This window comes from Sinocyclocheilus rhinocerous, unplaced genomic scaffold (assembly GCF_001515625.1).
Source record: "Sinocyclocheilus rhinocerous isolate Xijiao unplaced genomic scaffold, SAMN03320098_v1.1 scaffold271, whole genome shotgun sequence".
Lineage (NCBI taxonomy): Eukaryota > Metazoa > Chordata > Actinopteri > Cypriniformes > Cyprinidae > Sinocyclocheilus > Sinocyclocheilus rhinocerous.
Window position 1 is genome coordinate 1,283,622 of NW_015657574.1, and position 18,970 is coordinate 1,302,591.

Sequence of the window (18,970 nt, forward strand, 5' to 3'; positions counted from 1 at the left end):
TTTTTAATGGAAAAAATAGTTTTTTGGAACATGATCTTTACTTAATGTCCTAATGATTTTTGGCATAAAAGAAAAATCAATAATTTTGACCCATACTTTTATTGACCCGTATTTTTGGCTGTTGCTACAAATATACCCCAGCGACTTAAGACTGGTTTTGTGGTCCAGGGTCACACAAAACTGTATATATATATATATATATATATGTGGTCCCATATATACTATGGGGTCAGTGAGATATTTTGGAAAGAAATATTGATTTTATTCAGCAAGGAACCATTAAATGTATCAAAATTGAGAGGAAAGACTTTTAAATTATATAAAAAACCTATATCAAATAATCCTGAAAAAAAAGTATCACGGTCTCCATAAAAAATATTGGTCCCACTTTATATTAAGTGGCCCTAATACCGGTGTATTTACATAGTAACTAGATGTGTACATAGTATGTAACCACAGTGTAAGTACACATTGGTACATAGTATCTACAGCTGTAATGTTTGTGTAACTACACATATGTAACAACCCACTGAATGGTATGTGTAAAAACAAATGTGTAACTTTTTGGTAATGAAAGTACAAATGTGTAACAGATCTAACAGCACTTTTTGGTAAAGAAAGTGTTACACTTTATATTAAGTAAAACAATTCCTATGGATTTACCATGTTTAAAATGCAATTCAATATATTTTTATTGCACTTCAAATAAGCATGTTGGGAATACAAATGTATTATAAACATACTACTTGAATTTCAAGTATATTTTCAATACATTTAATACTACGTCTTTTTCACCTGGGCAGCCATGCCCGGTCCCACTTTATTTCCCCCTATTAGAAATTAAATTTGCGTGCCAACGGCACATGGAAAGAAATCACAATTTTTTTTGTTTTTCGATGAGGGAAGATGGGACATTGTATTTAGCAAGGCGCAGGAGCCACTGGAGGTCCTCAAAGATGACGAGGTGTGTTTAATTGCTGCTCCGCGTACCACCTTGCTGGAAGTCAAGCAACTTTTCCACAGGCTCAGGCTGAGAGGAGCGTTACCATGGATACGCAGACTCACCGCGACATGTGACCGCTGGTTAATTCTGATCAGGTCTCTTGCTTTTTCTCTGTTCCTGTCCCTCTTTCGCTCTCTATTTCCTCTGCTCTCTATTCCCTCCCTCCATTCCCAGCCTTACCTCTGAGCCTGGGAGCGGAATTCTGGGAACATTTTTCCATGTGAAACGCCGAGCACCAGTCGAGGGGTGTGACGCCACTGCATTGTTTTAGCCGGCAAAAAGAGGAACCGCGCGCGATGAGGCCAAATCCTGTCCACTCCAAAAAAACAGCCACTTTCTCACACTGGCTTCCTTCCTCGCTGGACAGCTCAAAACAATCCCATAGTCGTAGGGCCCAAGGAGTGTGAACGAGGAATCAGCCGCACAGAGAGCAAAAGGGAAGCGGGCCTTTTTCTATCGGTTTATGCAGACTGTTTATGAGCCTTTGAAAACAAACAAAGGGGCAACACTACTCGTGCCCCCCCTCGACAGCCACCAACTGACACCCACACAACAAAGAGTGAACGGGCATTATATCACCGCGAAACAACTAAGCCACTCGGCTGCTGGATATTTTTTTCACTCAAGCTGTCTTGTTGCAAAAACAATGAAAAATCCTTATCATGAAAAATGGTTGGCTGTTCCTGAGGGCAGCCTTTTTTTTGCCTTTTCAATGTTCAGCTAAAATATGTACTGTCACCTGGGAAGTATATATATACTATTTAATCCAATTTTGAATCAAGGTTAGGTGTCAATGTAAAATTGTTCATCCACTTTCATAGTGTTTTACCCTTTTCTGATAAAACACATCTGTATGAATTCTTGTGGCATTCTAGCAATGATTAAGAGTGGGGGCCGGAGGAGTCTGCGGATCCAATCAGCGGCTTGAGTGGCATTCTTGCTCACTTGCACATGAGCTCTGACTTTTCAGTGAGGTCAGGAAACCGTCTCATCTATGAGGATAGATTCGGCTGTGGTGGTCTGTCTTCAGCTGTAGCGCTGTTCTCAGGTCAGGAGTTTAACGAGTTCCAAATGTGTGCATAAGGCCATGGAAAGGCTGCATACGTGCCTCCACTTGCGATGACTCAGATGGCTCCCCCTCAAATTCTCCGCTCTCATCAGTGTAACTTGTTGGTAATGAAAGTACAAATGTGTAGCAGGACTAACAGCACTTTTTGTCCTGTTGCACATTTGTATTTACACAAACCATTCGGAGGGTTGTTACATGTGTGTAGTTACAGAAATATTACAGCTCTAGATACTATGTACCAATGTGTATTTACACTGTGGTTACATGCTACGTACAAATCTAGTTACTATGTAAGTACACAGGTATTAGGGCCACTTAATATAAAGTGGGACCAAAATTTTTAGCAGCACAACTGTTTTCAAAACTGATAGTAACAAGAAATGTTTCTTGAGCACCAAATCAGCATATTAGATTCTTGTGGCATTCTAGCAATGATTAAGAGTGGGGGCCGGAGGAGTCTGCGGATCCAATCAGCGGCTTGAGTGGCATTCTTGCTCACTTGCACATGAGCTCTGACTTTTCAGTGAGGTCAGGAAACCGTCTCATCTATGAGGATAGATTCGGCTGTGGTGGTCTGTCTTCAGCTGTAGCGCTGTTCTCAGGTCAGGAGTTTAACGAGTTCCAAATGTGTGCATAAGGCCATGGAAAGGCTGCATACGTGCCTCCACTTGCGATGACTCAGATGGCTCCCCCTCAAATTCTCCGCTCTCATCATCCTATTGTTTTATTCTGTGATGCATTCAGCACGCATGGACACTGACTTTCCCTGCCCCCATCTATCTATGTAATATATATGTGTGCGTGTAAGTACACAGGTATTAGGGCCACTTAATATAAAGTGGGACCAAAATTTTTAGCAGCACAACTGTTTTCAAAACTGATAGTAACAAGAAATGTTTCTTGAGCACCAAATCAGCATATTAGAATGATTTTTGAAGAATCATGTGACACTGAGGACTGGAGTAATGGCGGCTGAAAATTCAGCTTTGCCATCACAGAAATTATCTATTTTAAAATAGATTCAAATAGAGAACATTTATTTTAAATTGTAATAATATTTCACAATTTTACTGTTTTTACTGTATTTTGGATCAAATAAGAGCAGCCTTGGTGGGCAAAATACTTTTTCAAAAAGATTTTAAATCATATTGACCTCAAACTAGGTGCAAACTAGGTACTGTGCACTGACAAGCTAAAAGTATTTTTTTTTTCTGACAGTGTATAGATATATATTGCATATATATGGTGTATACTGTAGGTATACATGGCCCTTGCCTCAGTTTTCCCTGGGTGCCCGCATGCAATAGGCTTCATTCAAATTAAACACAGATGTTCACGGCTGCAGAGCTCCTGTCAAGTGTCTATATTAGGAGCAGATGAGCTTGGGCCCTTGACGAGGAGACCTGACCGAGTTTGTCTTTTTCTGAAAGTAAATGTGTGTTTACATTATGTATATAGAAACAGAACGGGTGAACAAAAACAAAAACAGCCGGGGTTGTGTGGCGTTTCCTGGCCTGTGTGCGTGCACTGTCCTTCGTCTCGCTCCACCCGAGGATGCTGTTTCTTTAACAGCTCCGCTCAAACACACACACACACACAGGCTGGGAAAAGCCTAGTCTGACATGGCCGAAGAAGGGAGCGAGCTCGGAGGAAGCACCTGTTCTTCCGCGGCCGCTGCTGTTGCGTTTATCTGACCCCAGTCACATCAGGTGGCTTCCTGGTTTGCGTCAGTTGCTGCTCCCTGAGGCCTGGCTGTCATTGGGCAGCTATGGCCCCTCCTCTTCCTGTTGCTGCCATGCTCATTGATCTTGAGAGCTTTGTTGCTTCCTGGTTTCTGAGAGGACAGCAAATTGGTGGGTGTTTGGACCTGACTGATGGAGTTTCTCATCAGCTGCACTCTGACATCTGCAAATACACAAGCACATGCACACAAACAAACCCTCTCAGATTGTGAGATTGTCTGGTTTCCTTGTTTACATGTGTATATATAAATAAATATATGTATGAATGCAAGAACTAATTTAAGAGGGTGAGAGAAATTCATTAAACACACATACAGTGTACTTGCTCAACCGCCTTGATGTTTACCAGCAGAGCTGTTTCTTAGTTAATGCGACACAGAACATTTGGGAAATGAAATGATGGTTGGAAAGCAACAGCAAACACACCACTTCCTACACGCATATAGAGCTCATAACATATGCTGGCGAGTTTTTATGAGCCACTCTCCAAGGCCATTGGGGTTTTGGGTGAAACAAACACTCTGATCTTGCATGCGAGCACAGTGGAGGAAAAGTGGACAGAAATGACAAGTTATGGGTGCTTTATACATTTCAGTACTAAAATAGTCTACAGTGGCATATCTTTTTGGCATATCATTATACTTAAGTTATACTTTTCACAGTTTTATTAAATACATTAAGTTGAATTGAGCTATTTTCGAAGGATTCACAAATATTTTTGCAACTGTAGAACACACATGGTATAACATCACGTGCATTTAAGCTACAGCATGTTTTTGTGTAGTGTTTTGTGGGTTGGTTTTGTGCATACTGTCACAATGTCTAATCAAATATTTAAAGGATTAAAGGTGTAGCGCATCACCTCTTTCTTTCCGAGCCCAATGTTACACAATGCCAGACTGATTAACATGTTTACATACCAGTGTTGTTATTCTTAACAGAAACTATTAAAATAGTTTTTGTTATTGAAATAAACCTGAAATAAACTTAATTGTAATTATTAAATGAAAAAAATAACCTGAAAAAAAAACGTATGAAACATGTTTAAGTAGCCTACTAAAATGACTAAAACTGAAATAAAAATCAGTTAAAAAACAGAAACTATAAAGATGTTAGAAGCACATAAAAATGAAAACAAAAATTTTAATGAAATCTCAAAATATAAAACTAAAAGCTTATTCAAAATATGAATAAATATTATAATAGTATATAAATAACACTAAAATAACACTGTTACATGCTAGACTAAGCCAAGTTACAGTTAGGTCTGCTAGCCTGACTGCACAAAAACCAGATGATTTCAGTCTGACTAAAGTGTTTACGTGTCATTTTAAAAAAAGACAAATGATTGCTTTAGTCAGACTGAAATCAGACTTTTAAAGTGCATGTAAACATACTTATCCTGACCTCACATAAACTCCACAGAGGTTGATTGACACCTAACTCAACAGTAGTATGAGTAATCATATATGGTGCCTCCCTTTGTGGCACTGCAGTGATCCTTTCACTAGTAAAATCCCAAAAGGAAAGCTTTCTTTTAATCACTTAAGGTATAGATCTTTTAATGGATGGAATTTTATTGTCACTAATGCTATACGACTAACAGGAAGTGTTTTTCAGAGAGCCCGACTGTGTGGCTATTGATTACTATGGATGTTAGCTGAAATTAATGGGACAGCATTTACAGTGTTATTGAGATCCTCTTTATTCGCAATTCTTTTTTGTTTTCTACTGACTTGTAAAGCGAAAATAATTGTTTTCTGACTTCCTGTTCATTCCTGTCCTGTCTATATCGGTCCTACTTACTGAGACATGGCAGATTCAAAAGACCTGTATCGTCTGCTTCTTTTACCAGAATCTTTGTTATCTCACTTCACAACAACTGTAGAAATGTCAGACTGAAACCTCTTATCTCCTCTATCAGAAAGAGCATATCTACGTCATGGCTCTGGGTTATGTGAGATGCATCAAACATGGAAGTTATTCCAGAGCGTCATCACTCATCCTGTAAATGCGGCTTCCTTGTGTCTTGTTTTCCAGCAGGTGTTTCTCCAGAATGACTCCACCCCTTCCCTTCAAAGCCGTCTTTGTTATGTCTGTTTAGGCCTGTTGTTTGTGAGGCCATTTCTTGTTCTGTCCTTTCTCAGATGAAGAAAATACCGAACATAATGGCACTGGGTAATTGCAAGGTAATTTCCTGTTTAATGACTGCGTTTGATGACTTTTGTTGTAGTAAATGGCATAGGCTTTAATGGTCCTCTTCTGCAGATGAAGGCCCAAACCAGATCATTCATGTTACTTGAGGGCATTTGGTCTGGTTGGGTCAAACGCAGCACTAATTTCTAAGAGACGATTGCCTTTTGACTGGGTCTCGGCGGTTCTCTGGTGCTCGTCTCTTGTGGTTTCGCCCCCCACATAAGAGAAAATAGACTCTTCATGGACTTCTCCATCCAGCCCATCAGCTGTGTCTCTTCATTGACAAAGCCACACTGATGGGCGTCGAACCAGGCATGCTCTTTGTGAATGAGTTTCTGAGGATGCTGTGGCCTTAAAGCTGGTTCAATAGCTGCTTTCCTGTCATTACCCCCTTCCCCCATCCCAACCTAGCCTTTCCCTCTGTCTCATTTCCTTTCTGTGAGTGCCACGTTTTGTGGGGGTCCGATAACAGGGGCACAGTTCCCATGGATATCCCCTATGGGAGAGGGAGTGATATTGGCCAGGGCACAGAGAGAAACAGTCACTACATATATTATATTGAACATAAAGATTGGCTGTGAAAGCAACTTAGCTCTCAGGCTCTAGCGCCAGTTACACCAAATATAACTAATATGTGCAACACAAAAATGAAAACAATCTCTGCTTCACATAAACTGGATTATAGATTCCAGATGTGCTTTAACAGTCTACTTCCCTTTAATGCTGTAATTCGTTTGCATTGTTTTACTCTTTTAAATGCCATGGACCCTCAAATATGATCATCCTTATGTTCCCTATTGTAAAATTTAAAAGGCAGTTTTTTCGTGTATAAAGACCATGTATAAAGATCTATACTGTACAAATTAATAAATGTGTAAAATAAGATTTGGGAAATATTTAAAATATTTAGCACTGTACTGTTAGACCTACTATTTATTTTATTACTTAATTCAATTTTTTTTATTTAATTTTATCTTATTTTGAAATTTTTTTTTTTTTTCAATTCTCTTGTGGCCTTCCAGAACCCAGTTTTAAAACCTCTTGTTTAAGAATGAGAGCATCTTTGCATAAAAAAATGCTGCTGTGTTCTAAAACTAATGGTACATATGTATATGCATAAAATTCCACAAAAAAAATATTTAGTCAAGTTATACATTTTTAATTAAACTGAACTGTTTAGTATTTAATGAAATAAGTTTGTCATCTTTGATTTATTTTTCATTAACTGTTGCGGTGCGGTGCCCCAAATGATACATCTTGCTTAAGAAGTTTGGTTAAAACCAGTTATTTATACAGTTTTTGTGTCAAGACTAATACCTTCAAATGCTGCTTCCTAGGTATCGCACTAGGTTCTGAAAAACACAGCTATCTGTCTGTCTGCACAATGGAGTGGTATGATGTTATTGTGTCACAAATTTATACATAAACAAAAGCAAAAGCCACTTAGTTTGTTTTCTTAGGAACACTGTGGGTCCGCAGTGAAGCTGCCAAGGGACAGGGAGTGGATATGCCCTCCGATATAGAGCAGGGCCCTTGCCTGTCAACAAAGCAAAACCAAGCTTTGTTTCTGGCTCTAGTTATAGTCTCTCCTTATTTCTTTGACATCAGCAAGCAGTTTCCTTTTTTTTTTCATTCCAGACATCATAACCCCAGGGGAACGATGGGCTGATTTCCCCCTGCTTTTTGTTTTATCTCATAATACATCTCTCAGCACTGTTTCTGTAATTGCATTGCAGTTGTATAACACCTTGTAGTACTGCTTAAAGGCTAAATTCCAGATAATCAACAGAGGGGCATTAGGGGGCTCCTTTGGTAGCATCTGAAACCCCCCGAGGACAATTATGAATCACAGGGTAGATGAGACCTTGTCTGCTTTTCTGTATTCTTGCATGTGCAGTCTTGTCTAGATCTGAGCAGTGTTGGGCAAGTTACTTCCAAAATGTAATACATTATATATTTGAGTACACTGGACTGTGATGTACACGAGATGTTGCTCTTTGGAATCTTGTAGAGAAATACTACAGACATAGATGCATGAATTACCAGAAAGGCCTCTATTTTATTACCCATGGACCTGCTGAGTTTAGTTATACTTTACCATTGGCATCAGTTTTTTGTGAAAGAAATTAATACTTTTATTCAAGGATGCATCTTATTTTTCAAAAAGTGACAATAAAACAAGATTTCTATTTCAAATGAATGCTACTCATTTAAGTATCACTGTTTCCACAAAAATATTAAGTGGCACAACTGTTTTTAACACTGAAAACATTTTGTTTTGCACCAAATGCTGATTTAAATAATAATGGCTGCTAAAATTCAGCTAAGAAATGGAAAAATAGAAAACTGTAATAATATTTTATATTTTATATACACACACACACACATATACAGTATCTCACAGAAGTGAGTACACCCCTCACATTTTTGTAAATATTTTATTATATATTTTCATGTGACAACACTGAAGAAATTACACTTTGCTACAACGTAAAGTAGTGAGTGTACAGCTTGTATAACAGTGTAAATTTGCTGTCCCCTCAAAATAACTCAACACACAGCCATTAATGTCTAAACCGCTGGCCACAAAAGTGAGTACACCCCTAAGTGAAAATGTCCAAATTGGGCCCAATTAGCCATTTTCTCTCCCCAGTGCCATGTGACTCATTAGTGTTACAAGGTCTCAGGTGTGAATGGGGAGCAGGTGTGTTAAATTTGGTGTTATTGCTCTCACTCTCTCACACTGGAAGTTCAACATTGGCACCTCATGGCAAAGAACTCTCTGAGGATTGAGGTGTCGTCTGCCGCTCGTCTGAGAAACCACACTCAGTCTTGAGTTTTACACACAGGCATATGGGATTATAATGGAAGTATAACTGGATATATTAATGGCAAGATTCGCCTTGATTATACTTGATTAATTCCTCTTTGGATTAATAAAAATCTTCTACATTCCTCCCTTTGAGACTTAGTAAGTCTCACATTCACTTTGTATTTTTTACCCAGAGTGCTACTTCATAATTCAGGCGTATTAGTTAACACTACCTAGTGACTAAATGCTTGGGCAGAAGATAGGCTAGCACTTATACCCAGGCTATTGTTTTCTTGTCTTTTTTCTTTTCTTTCCGTCTTTTCCGTGAGAACTTTAGTACAGTGGTCCAGATGATGCCAGGTTGTGCTTCCCTCCACTTGGACTGCTGCTGGAGTAGCTCTCACCACTTCGTAGGGTCCCTTTTCTCCTGGGCTCATTCCATTTTCTTTTTTCCTGTAAATAGATATAGATCTGCTGATGGTACTGCCTCCACCCACCTGTTAAATCTGTCTATGATCACAAGCATGTATTTTGTTCCTTGTACTCACTTTATCTTATCCACATAGTCCATTACCAAATGCCAGTTGTGCTGCTTAATATTTTTTAGTTCTTGTGATACTTTTTTCAGTATTCTTTGATAAATAAAAAGTTAAAAAGAACAGTGTTTAGAAAAGATCTCTATTTTGAATAAATGCTGCTTTTTAACTTTTTATTCAACAAAGAATCAAAGAAAAAAAGTATCACAGTTTCCCCCCAAAAAAATTAAGTAACACAACAGTTTCAACACTGATAATAAATCAGCATATTAGAATGATTTCCGAAGGATCATGTGACACTGAAGACTGGAGTAATGGCTGATGAAAATTCGGTGCTGCATCACAGAAACTAATTATATTTTAAAATAGAAAACCAATATTAGAAATTGCAATAATATTTCACAATATTACTGTTTTTTTTTTCTGTATTTTTGATCAAATAAATACAGACATGATGAGCATAAGAGACTTTATTTTAAAAAAAACATTAAAAATCTTACTGATCCCAAACTTTTGAATGGCAATATATATATTTGATTAAATAAATGCAGCCTTGGTGAGCATAAGAGACTTTATAAACATTTAACAATCTTACCAACCCCAAACATTTGAACAGAATTATGGTGGAATGTTTGAAGTTTTTATTGAACACACACACACATTTGTTTCTGTGAATTGTGGGGACTTTCCATAGACTTCTATTACTTTTATACTGACCAAACGATATTTTCTATCCCCTAACCCAACCCTAACCCTAACCCTTACAGGAAACCTGTTTGCATTGTTACACTTTCAGATAAACATCATTTACTATTTTTAATATTTTTTTCCCTCGTGGGGACCGCAGGTCAGTCCCCACAATGTCAAAAATTTCAGGTTTTAATATCCTTGTGGCGACAAGTACACACACACACACACACACACACACACACACACAAAAGTACTGTAACAGTACCACAGCACATTAATGATCAAATGGTAATACCATGGAAGTGAATGATTTACATATCCAAAAATGGCCAAATTGCATTATCATGGAGGCATGTCCAAAAACTACCATGTAACTTTTTGGTTATTTTTGTGTTGTGAGAATCACACCGAATTCAGATAACATACATTTTAAGAAAAGAGGATGAACCTTTGATACTAGTAAAAACAGACTGTAATTGGCGTCAGATTAGAAAGTCATGTCATTTGCAACATTTTATTACACAATATTTTTGTGTTAAAACAATGAAGGGTAATTCATCCTGCTGTCTAATATTAGTAAACCAGTCTCTCTCTCTGTATAGAGCAATGTCAAGAACAATAAAACCATCAATTCAAAACGCCTTTTCAGCTTGGATCTATTATTACTGGCTAAAGATCTCATGCCATTCTCAGAAAAACATGAAAGTAGGTCCACATGAGGTCATGTGAGCAGAGGGTGGTTTTTGCTTTGTTGAAGCCCAGAGAGTGATCAGCAATCAGGTGCACAACCGTCCTGGGATTTATATTTAAAATGTGAACAGCGCTGAAGACTATTAGTTATGACTGTAACAAATTCACATCAAACAGGCATATGACATTAAATAGACCATCCTGTAAATGATTTCCTCCGTTTTTTAAAAATTCTCATGCTTCTGACCACACATCTGGATGGCTGTCATGATGAAAAAGATTCAATATGGCACGGTTTGTTTTCGCAGAACTGCTTTCACCCAAACATTTATGTGGTAATAGAGAGGAAAGGACTTACAGAAGGCTTTGTATCGGAGTACTGGCCCGTGGCTGACAGGAATGTGACGTTGGTCATCCCTGTTCAGTGTTACACGGGGTGGTTCCTCACCCTTCAGAAATACGGGCCAAAAGAGCAGTTTTTTTTTTTCAGATGTAGACCGCATATCTTGGCACATATTCAACTGCGTATACTCATATGTTTTTGTTTGCATTACTGTGTTTGTGGTAGTTGAAGCCTCTGGGCATGCCTGTGTTGAATCTCTCATTGAGGTCCTCACAGATCCATTTCAGGACGCCCTTCTGCTGTTCTTCATCAAGAATATACAGAGGTGATAGAAGTGAAAAAGCACTAGGAAATTGTATGAAAGTACTTAAGCATTTTGAAGTTAAAAGTCTTTAAGCAATAAGTACTTATCAAAATGAATTTAGGCTAAAATAATATTTAAAAAATGTAAAGTAATTTTAGAAATTAATAAAACACAAAAAATGCAATTAAAAAAATTACAAGTAGTGTGGTACTCCTATTACCCATCATGCTTTGTGACTGCGATAAAGACCATGCTTATTTTTTAAACTATATAAATTAATTATTAAAATTAAGAGGTTGATTAGAGGAAGTAAAATAGTTATAATATACGTAAAATATGTAAACAATTAATAACTGTCCTTTAACTGTAAAAGACTGTTAAAATGCTGTTAAAATGGGTTAACAGCAAGTTCCTTTACGGAGAAAAGCGGTTCAAACCTAACATTTCATGTAATTTTACAGTAAAAATATTAAATGTAATATTTAATTTTTAGAAGTCCAAAAGAAAAAGTCTTACTGTATAATTTATAATGAAACCCATTTTGTTTAAATAATTGTGTTTTTTTAAATAGTTTTTTTGTTATCACTTAAGTACATTAGTGGTTTATGTTACGTCTTATGCTATTTTATGAATATTTATCGCTTTATTTTTGTGCCATGTGTTTTACCATGATGGTGTTTCGTATTTTTGTTTATGATACACTTATTATTTACATCAGCTTGTGGAAAAGCTACTTGTGATGAACTTTGATTCTTCTTGTGGTTTTTGCTTTATCACCTGTTATGGTAGTTGTCAGTATATGTCAGTAGCAGCGTGCCTTGATAATTCCTTCTTTCATTCTCTGATAATTACTCCATTTTTTGTAAATAACAGTTTTAAACTGTAATATTTACAGGTTGTTCTGTAAATATATTTGACTGTATTTCTACAGAATTACAATCACAGCCGACAGTTTTTTCTGTAAAAAATTACAAGATTTTTTTACAGTGTAGGTATTATACACTTGTGTATATTAATGTTATACATTTTTAGTGATATAGTTAAAATTGTAATTGTGCCAGCCTACATTTTACACTGAAATACACAATTTTATTAGAGTGTAAGTTCAGTAAGAAGGCCAAAAAGATTCATAATCACATACAAGAAAAAGAAAAAAACAAACTTTCAAGGTGGTTTTTGCCTTGAGTAGATTTTTTGATTGGACAAATGCAAATACTCCATATTTCTTCCATTTTCATTCCATATTGGCACTACTTTTGGCAAGATTTCTCAGTCTGATGATTAATCTCTGTTTTTTCAGTGTTTCAATCAAATCCATTCATGATTAGTATGTGTATGTGTCTGTCACACTTTTCTCTTTACAAATGGATTAATCTCCCTGTTGCCACAGTGCCCAGATGAGAGATGTTTATGAAATGGTTTTAAGCAGAGAAGGCCACCCAGTGCCTCTGTTTGTTTCCATCTGTACTATGCAGGTGCATTGTAGAAAGACAGGCCAAATGGAATGGAAGGACAATGGAAAGCTGGCATTAGCAAGCCAGTGGAGGGGGACCAGGTGCAGTCCAGAGCTGCGATCAGACAGGGTGGGTACATAAATAACCCTGTTAGTGTGTGCAGAGTGGCATTATCGCTCCCAAACTGAATTCTGCTAATAATTAGTTGATTGATTGTAACCCAAATGGTCACACTTTTTGAAAATGTGCAAAATATTTCACTAAATATTTAGCTGTTATATTAGACCACCCATAAAATATGCCGGGATAGAGATCAAAATAATTTATTTTGCAGCATAAAAATTCTAAATTGCATGCAGAAGTTGCGCTTATTTATTCAAATGGACCCCAATGCACAATTACAGCACTGTTTCTTACTCTCACTGCCGCCGTGTAGCACCAGCTTCAATGAAACATTAATGAAAGAAAAAGAATCCAGGATATCACAGTGTCTAAACTGTCGGTCCATTAGTTTGTCATGTTTAATGCATAAATCAAACAAGATTCTTTCGGAAAGCCTTTTCCGTCTGTATGAAAATCAAGACAGAAGGCATATATCTCATTTCCAGACCGAGCAACATGTGGAAAAAAAGCCATCAGAAGTGATCGTGTGACACCTGCAAAGCCGTTCCCTCTGTTTGTCCTTGTGTCTGTCTGCGCTGCAGTGCCAGCCTTGTGGCCTTTGACTGTTGATGGTGATGACAGCTTTTATTTTTCCACTATTTTATCGTAAATACAGCTCACGGCTGCCAAAGACATAAAACGGTTCACAGACCCGTAAGCAAGATATTCGAGTGTGAACAAATGCTGCTTCAACTGTAAAACATGCTGGGATAAGCTGCCTTTGTATATATGAGGCTGCAAAAACCACTGAAGCAGATGCTGATAAAGCTGAGTGAGACAATAAAGAGCCCTGAAAGAAAAACATGTTCAAGCACGTTCGGAAAACTATAAACATGATTGGTTCTGTTTGGTTCACTTATCAGTGTTGTTAGTTCATGGTCCAACTGTGAAAGTGAAAGTAACGTTTCTAAAACAAACAATAAAGAGAATTAGAAGAAAACTGTCTAGTCAGCCGCCTCCTACTATAACATTTGTCACTGCTCCATATATAGCACATTGACCTGTTTTCATACCTTTCATACCGGTATAGGTCACCTGAAATGAACACTTGTGACATTATTTACACTAAATAGCTTTCTAAACACATATTGTATTACTTTTAGTCTTCTATGAATTATGAGTTTTTATAGCAGAATGTCAAAGCTCCTCTTTTCCACACAATGAATGTGAATGGTAACCACAGCTGTCAAGCAAGATTTTCAGTCTTTTCCTCACACAAAATGATAATATGGCTAACTATTTTATAATGCCTGAAAGCTCCTGGTCCACATTCACGTTCATTACTGAGAAGAGGGCAGCACAAACATACAAAGTCATACAGGTTTGGAATGACATGAGGGTTAGTAAATAATAGAACTTTCATTTTTGGAGTGAACTTGTCTATTGAGAGATAATCTAATGCTATCATTGAATTTTACATTACATAATCTCACACAAACAGGAAAAAATAGTTATAGTACTTCTTGCCATTCAGTCAGAGATTCAGAGATAAACATTGTTTTATGGCTACCATTCTGAAAACATACATTATGTCACCCGAGACATGTAACCTTGATTTACACACCGCCTCTAGCACGGGGAGCGGCTTATTGCTTCGTTTTTTCTCATCTATTGAAAGTTCTTCTAAGAGATGGATGGAAACCAGGTGCTCATTTAACAATAGAAAAGACTTTTAAAGTTTTGGACGTAACTCAGGCTGACAGAGTGCATGTGCATGCTGAGCCTGGCACGCAGCTGTATCCGTTTGCAGGGAAATTTTAAGGTTAGTCAATGATGTTACATCTGTTTCCACCTGAGTCCAATAAGACACAAACCTTGATGAGGACATCACACCAATGTGTTTTCAGATCAGATCCAAAGGCTCAGTTTTCATTCCATTTTTTTCTAAATAAGATGTAATTTTTCAATTTTGATGTAACTATTGAGAAAGACAAACAATTGTGTATTCAGTGTCGTGGCACACTAAACATTTAGATATTACTTACTAGTCTATTACTTTGGCAAAACAACAAGCTACTTTAGCCATTTGAAACCTATTAAATATATTTAACAAAGGATTATATGAGAGAAATTATTTGTGTACTATATCATTTTGATAACTTCAAACACTTGCAGAGGAAAAAATATGAATGTGTTTTTGTGCATGTCTGAGGCTCATTTTCCCAAATAAGAAAACATGTTGTGGGAAATAAATTAATAAATAAAATTCAAAGTTTGGATGTTGACTACATTTAGCTTTTAACCGCAGTACTGGCAGTGCTCCTGTAGCTGTAATCCAGTTTAGCTCCTCTCTAAAGCCAATGAACTGAATTAATTCGATACCCCTATCAAACCTGCCCTTCACCGAGGGCCAACGCCACCATTAAAACTCCTCCAGCAAATGTTAGTCTGTAATCTAATTGCATTTAATGGCCACATATTTCTATGGATTGTGCTTAATCCCACCACTGTAATCCTGGACTACAGGAAAACATGAGAGCAGATATTAGAAATTAAGAATAAACGTTATAAATGAATGAATGAATAATCAATCAGAAAAATTAATTAAAATCAATTAATTAAAAATTATCAGTTAAAAGTAAAAAAAAAATAAAGACTTGAAATAACTGAAAAACCTAAAAAGGATAAATTTAAAATTCTCAAATAGAAAAACTATAATATTAAATATGTATCTATTTTTAGGCATTTTGTCCTATTTCTTTTAGAATAAAATGGTTACAATTGTATATTTTATTAACATATTGCTTTGTAATTTATTGTATTGTTCTATAAACTTTTTATTATTTATTAAAAGACAATATTTTATATATATTATTTTTTAAATATGTATTTAAAATATCACTAGAAACATTAATATATATACAGTGGGTACGGAAAGTATTCAGACCCCCTTAAATTTTTCACTCTTTGTTATATTGCAGCCATTTGCTAAAATCATTTAAGTTAATTTTTTTTCCTCATTAATGTACACACAGCACCCCATATTGACAGAAAAACACAGAATTGTTGACATCTTTGCAGATTTATTAAAAAAGAAAAACTGAATATATATATTAATACATTTATAATAATGATATATAAATCTTTTTTTCACATGTAAATACTTTTTTGAAATTAGTCTTAAATTTTAAATTAAATACACATGTTCATATTGAAATTTGCTAAGTTGCTCATGATCGAAGACAGTGTATATATATTTTTAGTGAATGTTATTTTATTGTAATGCCACCTGCTTTGTGCTGTTGGCCATGCTGGTGGATACAGAGAAACAAGAGAAGCAGAATCCAGTTCAGGGTTCAGAGAGCTCAAACTCTGAGACGCAGCTCCGGTCTACTGCTGACTCATTGTGTGTGCCAAGTTTCCCTTGCTGAGCTGTACAACTTGAACGCTTCAGTGGCTGTTGTGTCTTTGCTCCTCTGGGGTTGCTAGCTTATGTTTAAGTGTGTGAATATGCAATGTGTTCAGCTCCAGTTTGTTCTGTTGTACGATGACAGATTTTCTGATTTGTTGATTGCACAAATCCGCCAACGCTGGGGTCACAACCTTTGAATGAGTGAATTTCGATTTCAAGTGTCTGCTGTCACCAAACTTTTTAAACACTGAAACAATGTAAACAGCGAGTCGAGAACGCCGATGGACAGATGTAATAAGCAAGCAAGAGCAGTAAGTCTTTGTTTACACAAGCATGTTGGCCACATGTCCCAAGCTCCACGATGGCAAGCTGAGTTGTTTATGTGTCCCGTGAAGCTGTAAGGGCTTCAGCACCAGCGTGGACTGCTTTTTCACTTATGTTTCTTCTTGTTTCTTTCCCCTAGGCTTTCTTCCTCATGGCAATATAACGGCATTGTGTGAGAGGGGCATTCATGGTCATAACAATGTCGGGGAGTGATTGAGACCTGTGGCGTGTTCTCTGATGGTTAGTTGTCGTGCTGTTCAGGCATTACAGTTAAACACACGTGGGACACATTTAATGTGGCACAGCTCTGTTTCACTATTGTTCTTCCAGGCCATAATGACAGATTAGGCCCCACAAAGCACTAAACTACGTCTGTGGGCTAATACTCCACATACTGAGAGAGCGAATTCCCATCCATAGGAACCTGAGGAGCTTAATTAACTACTCTTTCAATTTACAATTTAACGGCATTGTGTCTGACTGATAAACATTGCATTAAGCGTAGTTTGGCAAGCACATTTAACCCACATTTAAATGGGTTCTGTACGCTGGAGAATATAGACATTTGAGAGGTTGGAGGGAGTGACAGGAAGTAAACGAGGCCAATTAGTTAATAAAAAAACACTGAGTATAGTAAATGTACTCAGACCAAGTGACTTGGTATAAAAATTCTGATATGATCTACATATATCTGCATATACACACACACACACACACATATACTGTATATCAGAGAAACATGGTATTATTTGAGTCCCAATGTGTGGAAATAATGCTTTTTTGAAGATATTTTTGTTAATGTAGTGTTTGTAAGCATCTTTCACTGTATTTGTTTTGTATGTTACTCTTTTCTAACGGTATTTACACAAAAATGATAGATCTGATTGCATTTTTATTATTCAAACCTTCACATCCTATAAATCATTTAAACTGTAGCAATAGGCACTTTTGGATTTTTTTTAATAATAGATTTATAAAGTTAATGAATATGGATTTATAGCTCTTAGTGCAAAAAACTATGACAAATCCCCTCATAAAGTGAAAACCAGAAAAATAAAATAAAACTGAGTGGGTCATAAAGGGATGGTTTTCATCAAAACATATTCAGGCACACATTCATTGGCGCAGAGATGAAAATCTACTGGCACCGTGAAAATGAAATCCATTCTGTTCTGTTACATTTGCGATAATGACCTCATCCTGTTTTAGATTAATGTAAATAAAACATTATTGCTCGGAATTATGTCATGATATTGCGCTTGTGGTTTTTGGCCTTAGCGTGCACCGTAGAGTCCAATGACTCAACAATCAGGACATATTACACAATTATATCCTCACTCAGAGAAACCCATTTGTAGTGAAAAAGTCAGTAGACTAGGGTGAAAAATTACTCTCAGGTGTATGTCTGGCCAAAGCTCTCCTTCCATCTCCATTAGAAACAAGGGGATGAATTTGATGGGTTGAAGGGTCTCAAGTTACCTAACTAAGCCCATGCACCAGATGCTGAATGGCACTTGCACACAAGTGCCAAGTCGGGGTTGGTAGTTTTCAACAGCCATGAGGGCGTTTCCTGGCAAACGGCTGTTTAATTTCAGACGAGAGTTTCAGCGTGAGCAGAGGCTCAGACGTCAGATAAAGGCCCTCAGCAGCCTGACCAAACAAACAAGCGTCTGATTATTTCACTGCACATGCCAGGGCTAATTTGTAGTGAATTAACAGGGCCACTCATAGCACCGATAAACCTCGGCCCTCTCCCTTATGTTTTCTTAACTAATGCTAGCGCCCCAGAAGCGCGTTTAATCATTTTTAGATATGTGCAGAAATCCGCCGCGACACAGGAATAAAACGTCAAAGCAATTTCTCTGCCAGCCAATTCACACGTCCTCCTTATGTTTGGAAACCTAAGTAATTAGGGATTGAACGACAATGTATATTTTGCTTGCTGGCAATTATGGACGATAGTCTGTGATTGCTCATGTAATTTTACACGAGCCTCATGTATCTGCAGTGTTGGGGAGTAACTAGTTACATGTAACGGAATTACGTAATTTAATTACAAAATAAAAGTAATTGTAATCAGCTACAGTTACTAAGAAAAAATGTGTAATTAAATTACAGTTCATTTAGTAAAAGTGAATTGAATTGACGTGGCTAAATATGGTGTCCCATAATCAGAATTTGTGCTCTGCATTTAACCCATCCAAGTGCACACACACAGCAGTGAACACACACACCGTAAACACACACCAACAAAGTTGGGGGTTTGGTGCCTTGCTCAAGGGTCATTATTGTT

The 18,970-nt window shown here is 37.0% G+C and overlaps 1 protein-coding gene across 1 annotated transcript in view; it reads right to left on the reverse strand.

Annotated features, from left to right (window-relative positions):
• Positions 1-3,777: 3,777 nt before the first annotated feature.
• LOC107721263 (immunoglobulin superfamily member 2-like) overlaps positions 3,778-18,970 on the reverse strand; it is a 73,098-nt gene continuing 57,905 nt past the window's right edge. The window contains exons 4-5 of the mRNA XM_016529188.1: positions 11,293-11,385; positions 3,778-3,977 (exon numbers count right to left, since the gene is read on the reverse strand). Of these exons, the coding sequence (XP_016384674.1) occupies positions 3,778-3,977; positions 11,293-11,385 (293 nt within the window). The remainder of the gene's footprint in view (positions 3,978-11,292; positions 11,386-18,970) is intronic.